At 55.7% G+C, this 5,334-nt stretch overlaps 1 protein-coding gene across 1 annotated transcript in view; it reads left to right on the top strand.

Moving 5' to 3' along the window:
- Positions 1 to 5,270: 5,270 nt before the first annotated feature.
- Positions 5,271 to 5,334, top strand: part of GRID2IP (glutamate receptor, ionotropic, delta 2 (Grid2) interacting protein) — a 42,011-nt gene continuing 41,947 nt past the window's right edge. The window contains exon 1 of the mRNA XM_009329963.1: positions 5,271 to 5,332. Within this exon, the coding sequence (XP_009328238.1) occupies positions 5,271 to 5,332 (62 nt within the window). The remainder of the gene's footprint in view (positions 5,333 to 5,334) is intronic.

Genomic DNA, 5,334 nt, shown 5'->3' with positions numbered 1-5,334 from the left:
CCCTTCCCCGGGCTGAGGGGAGCCGGTTGGCGCTGTCGGGACGGGGCCGCCGCTGGGCGACACACCGGGAAGCCTCTCCGAATCGAGCGAGAAACCGGCCGTCGCCTCCCGAAGGCGCTGAGGCTGTTGGGGAGAGCCGTTCGTCCCGGCCTTCTCCCTTCCTCCGCAGCAGAAACGAAGATTAAGGCAGTAGAAATAAAAGTTAAATCATTTTTATAAGTCCCAGGGTTGTGTGCAGAGTTCTTACGGTCCCGGGCAGCTCGTTACCGTACGAGTCGAGTGCAGCTGATGCGCTGTTTTCTTCCGTGTCCGGAGGGCCGGTGTAACACTGCCCACTGGCACGGCGCGTCTTGCGCGATTTCTTAGGAATCTGCAAAGATTTCTTCAGATTTGTTGCCTTTGGTGGAATTCCCCTCTGAAGCAAAATCCTTTTGTCTTCTGCAGGAGCTCTCAGCACTGTAGTCCCTTTTAACACGGAGCCTCCTCTCGCGCCGTCAGGCCCCACGTGCTGTAAGAAGCGGGGGTGAGTTTGCTCTAGTACCCGCAGGGATCTCTGCTGGAACCGGGCTGAAGGGGACTAAAGCTGCAGGAGAGGAAAGCCCTGCGCCGGTTCCTCACGCGGTGGCTGTCAACTGAAACCGTCCCCGCAGCCAGCCGGCGCGGCCCGGGCGCTCCCGGGCGCCGCTAATGAGTGGCCGATTGGGTTACGGGTAGAATTTGCCATAGAAACTCGGCCGGTTGCTGCCGCCGGGTAACCGATCCAAAAGCGTCGAAGCTGCTGTGATGATTTTGCCAGCTCTGGGTCCCGGTCTGCCGCTGGCTGGATCTCGGGCACGGCAGGTAAGCCCTCCGAGGGGCGCTTGGGCTGCTTTGGGCAGCGAGAGGAAATTAATTGGCTTGGTCGAGACGCAGCGACAGGAGATGAGGTTGGGTTTCAGGAAGGGGATCTTTTTTCCCCCTGGTAAGTTCTTGGTCCCCAGCGCACCAAACCGGCACCCGAGAGAGAGAAATGCAGCCAAAATGTTGCTGGGGCACAGCTATCCTAGAGTGCAGCCTGAGGCACTTTGCTCCTGATAGAGATGTGGTGAAAAAGCCATTTTTTCCCTTCCTACTGATACAGCAAAATTTCTGTACTGCTCTAGGTACAGCTGTAGGTTGGTTTGGGACACTCAGTGTCCCAAACAAAAACCTGTCCCAAACCTGGCAAGTTTGGCAGCATAGAAGGGGCCCTGGGACGGGGGGCTGGCGGCAGCGTGGGCGCGAGGCGGTTTATTTGTCTGCGGGCGGGCGGGCAGGGTTTGTGCGCCGCGGTCCCTGCGCACAGCGCGGAGCTGCCTGAGCTACCGGCAGGAGCTGCAGCGAGTGCCGCCGGGCAGGGCACCAGCACCGGCGCTGCCGAGGAGCTCCATCCACTCTTGGCGGCCTTGTAGGCTGTGCTCGAGGACAAAACAGCCAGCAAGTACCTTAAGGTGCTTAGGTTGAGTCTGAAAGAAACGAAGCTGATTCAACCCAAGTGCTGTGGAAATGAGTGAAAAGTCTCGGCTGATCAAAGTCTGGCAGCAGGTCTTCAAGGAAACAATTTTTTCATTAGCGTGGAATCCATAACTTATTTCCTGCAGGGATTAAAATTCACTGTCAGTGTTTTAAAGTACTCAAGTCACTTAAAAGTGGTGGGAAAAGAAGCAATTACTTCACTTGCTGAAAAAAAAAAAAAAAAAGACTATCCATTGAAATGTTTTTGTCTGCCTGTTTGGGCAGTGAATAGTGAGGGTGCCCTGACGTTTTGCAGGAAGGCGTGTGCATTTCTGTGTCAACACGGGAGGGCAGTGCACGCTCCCCCCAACGCGCACCCGCGCATCTCGGCTGCTGAGGAGGAGATTCGTGTTGGTGCAGAACCTGCGAGAAAGGAGCCATGCCCCGTCTCTAGCAGAGCGTCGCCGACACCGGAGCTGGTGAGGACAGGAGGAGGAGGGGGTCTCACGTCCCTTGCAGCAGTGACATGTGTGAATGTGAAGGGCACGAGCGAGAGGAAGACTTTCCACCGCACCGTGCTCACCTTCAGGTTGGGCAGAGCAGGTCCCTGCAGGTCCCCCTCGTGAGGCTTTACCCGATCCCATGTCAAGTCTCCCAGGTTTCCTGGGGAGGTTGTTTCCCATCCAGCCCAACGCTGCCGACAGCTCAGCCCGTGCCGGTGCCAAGGGAAGACCGGATTGCTGTGTGGTCCGTGATGGGATGCAGACGGCCCCTCCCGCTGGTGCCGCAGCAGGACGTGTAATACCCTAAAACCTCTTAGTGTGCTAAGCCCTGGGATCCCTAAGTGCTGAGGAAGCAGAGGAGAAAATCAGAAATAGCAGCTTAACAAACAGTCGGTGCCAGCGCGGGGGTCTCTGCTGCGAGACACCCTCAGCCGCTCCTTGCTGCGAGGACTCCCGCTCCCCTGTGCAGAGGAGCCTGGCTGGGGAGAGCTCTCCTGCGAGCCCCACAGAAGTCAGCCCAGACCCCCAAATCCCCGCAGCAAACCGCGCATTGTTTGGCAGACACGTACTCCCAAAATCTCTGGTTTCCCACCCAAACTGCCAGCGGCAGTGCCAGCGAGGTCTCAGCAGGCCCAGCTGCCGTTTGGGAGCGGCGATGGCGTGCTGCGTCTCTGCTGCTTTGCAAAGCGCTGTCATTTCGGATTTGCCCTGTGGGTAAGGGATTTCCCTCCACGGGCGCTAATCTGATTTACCTCCTTCCAGCTCCTAATTCCCCCCCAGATCTGTGGGCTCAGGTCAGCAGCAGACTGAGACAGTACCAGCACAGCAATTAGTCTGTCCACGCTTCTCTTTGCGATGGAAATAAAGTTAATTAGGAAAGGAAAAGGCAAGAAAGACCTTTCTGCGTGCCTGGCGCTGACTCAGAGCGGCTGGAAGGGCGCAGGGCTCGAGTAAGAAGCCTGGGAAGGGGCAGCCACCCCCTGCCTGGGGGGCTGCCCCAGCTCTGCCCCAGCGCCACGGCACAGCAGCCGTTTCGCCCACCCCTGGACGGGCGTTATGCACGAGGGCTGTGCCCCCAGCGCGCCGGGGGGCTGCAGCGAGGATGCGGGAGCAGAGGAGATGCCCCCGGGAGCCCGGCGGGTAGGTGGGATGCGCTTCCAGGGGCGATGGAGGAGAACCGAGAAAGCCTTGACCCCGTAGCGGGACAAACCTGCCGCCGGTGAGAGCCCGCCAGGCTCGCTTGGATGGCTGCAGACTTCCGTAAGTGCCTGAGCCGTAGGGTGTAGAGGTAGAAGAGGGTGACACGGCTCCCTGCAGCAAGGTGGTGGCCGCTGCTCTGCCGGGCTTTGCCATGGAGCTCAGCCCCGAGTGGCGGCGCCGGGGCCGTCCCAGTGCTTACTGGGCTCTTGCTGGAGCCTTCAAAGCCTGTGCTCTGCAGCCCCAGGGATGCCCCGGTATTCACTCGCCGATGGATTTCATCCCGCTGTTGCCAGACTTGCCCCATGCTTCACCCTCAATACTGCCCCTCCGGTCCTTGACATCTGTACCTGTTAACACGGGCAACAGCTTTGTTCCCTCTTTAAATAATAACAATAACAATAATAATCCCTGATTTTTATGCAGTATTTTAATCAGCACTGCTGTACAAAGGAGGACAAGATTATTACACTTACAATGTCAGTGACAGTGTATTGCTTGGTCCTGTTTAATATTTCCTTACGAAGGCGGCACTTCTAGTGCCCTCTGTAATACGGCCTTGAGTAGCTGTTTGCAACAGCAGAGCAGGCTCAGGTTATTAATACAGATTGCTGCGGTAATGCGGTTTTCCCTGCCCATCCCCACGATCCTGCTCTCAGAGCAAGCCGCTCCGTATTATCTGTGCTGAAAATGGACATGAGAAGAGTTCCTTTCATCTCCCTGGCGCCTATAATAGGGTATTAAGCAATGTTTTCAGTGCTACTGAATTTTGACCAAGGTTTCCTGGGTCTCAAAGGAGAAGAAATGTCTTTCAGTCATTCGGATGAGAGCCAAGCCGCCCCGACAGCGGTGAGGTGGAGGTGTGAAGGGATGCCTTTGTTGTGCTGGCAGGAGCACGGACTGGAGCGAACCGGGACCCTCTGGGCTGCCCAGGCAGGGGGGGAGCAGCCGCTCGGGGGGGACGCACCGAGAGCAGGCTTTAGGCTGCTGCTGGGCTCTGTGCCTGTGTTTGAGAGGTTTTGATCCGAAGAGCACAAAACTCAAGGTGCGTTCGCGAGGATGTTTTCTTGAGCGATTCTGAGTCCTTGTAGGCTCTGTAAGCTAATTTGCCCAGGTAAAATAGTCTGCGTTTCATTTTTGTAAATGCTTAATGCGTGTGAAGTAGCACAGATGGAATCAACACGGGAGTAAAAAGCATCTTCACAGACAGCTAAGATCAAATGAAGAGAAAATCTGCATGCGAATTAATTTAGCAAGTGTCAGCGGACAATGCAGGCACTTACACATCAGCGGCGGCGAAAGGGCATCCACGTGAGCTGCATAGATCAGCCGGTCTGATTTACTTTGGGCAAAGGCGGCTTCTGCAGATGTTTAGGGCTGATGTGCCCGATTCCTCCTCGAGCGTCCGTGGAGCTGGTCCTAACCCTTCAAATGAACCACAAACAAGTCCTTTTGAAAATCCTCATCTTTGTGTTTCAGGATGCTGTGATCGGGTTAATACTATACACAGGACAGGGAGGGCACAAAGAAATACTCCCGGGAGAGCTGAGAGGATCTGGCAAATTCTAATGAATTTGCAGTAATTTTGCAGTTGTAAACTGCTAAAACATTGAGTATTGAGAAGAGTTAGCTAAAATAAGGCTGTCTTAAGTCATTGGATGATCCGTTCATTAACGTGACATGCCAGGGAAATGAAGTAATCATTTTGCTAGACAAATAAATACAAGCAGGTGCCTAAAGGCATCTACCTGGGAGGGGGGGTTAGGTAGGTGCCACCGACGGGTGGGACAAGGGCTGTGCAAGGCCACGGTCCGGGTGCCAGGTGTAGCCCCAACCTTTCAGCCGACGCAGCTTCCTCACTGCTAATGGCGCCGGCACTGCCAGCAGCCTGACAATAGCAGAATAAAAGCTATCTTTTAGGGAAATATAGAGGAAAAGTGTCCCTCTTGGGGCATTTCTTCCCACAGTGGGGGGGCACAGCACAGAGAAGAGCCCCCACACCCGCTGGGATCCACGTGGCACCTACGGGAGCTAACATAAAGGATGGAAAACGCACCACAACTCCTTTTCTTCCCCCCTTCTTTTCCAGTTGCAGCCATGCCAGCAACCAACCAGGGCTGGCCCGAGGCCTTCGGGTTCAAGATAAGCGGGACCGGTCCGT

Source organism: Pygoscelis adeliae, unplaced genomic scaffold (assembly GCF_000699105.1).
Source record: "Pygoscelis adeliae isolate BGI_AS28 unplaced genomic scaffold, ASM69910v1 Scaffold508, whole genome shotgun sequence".
NCBI lineage: Eukaryota > Metazoa > Chordata > Aves > Sphenisciformes > Spheniscidae > Pygoscelis > Pygoscelis adeliae.
Note: the sequence above shows the minus strand (reverse complement) of the source record. Positions and strands in the feature narration are given on the sequence as shown.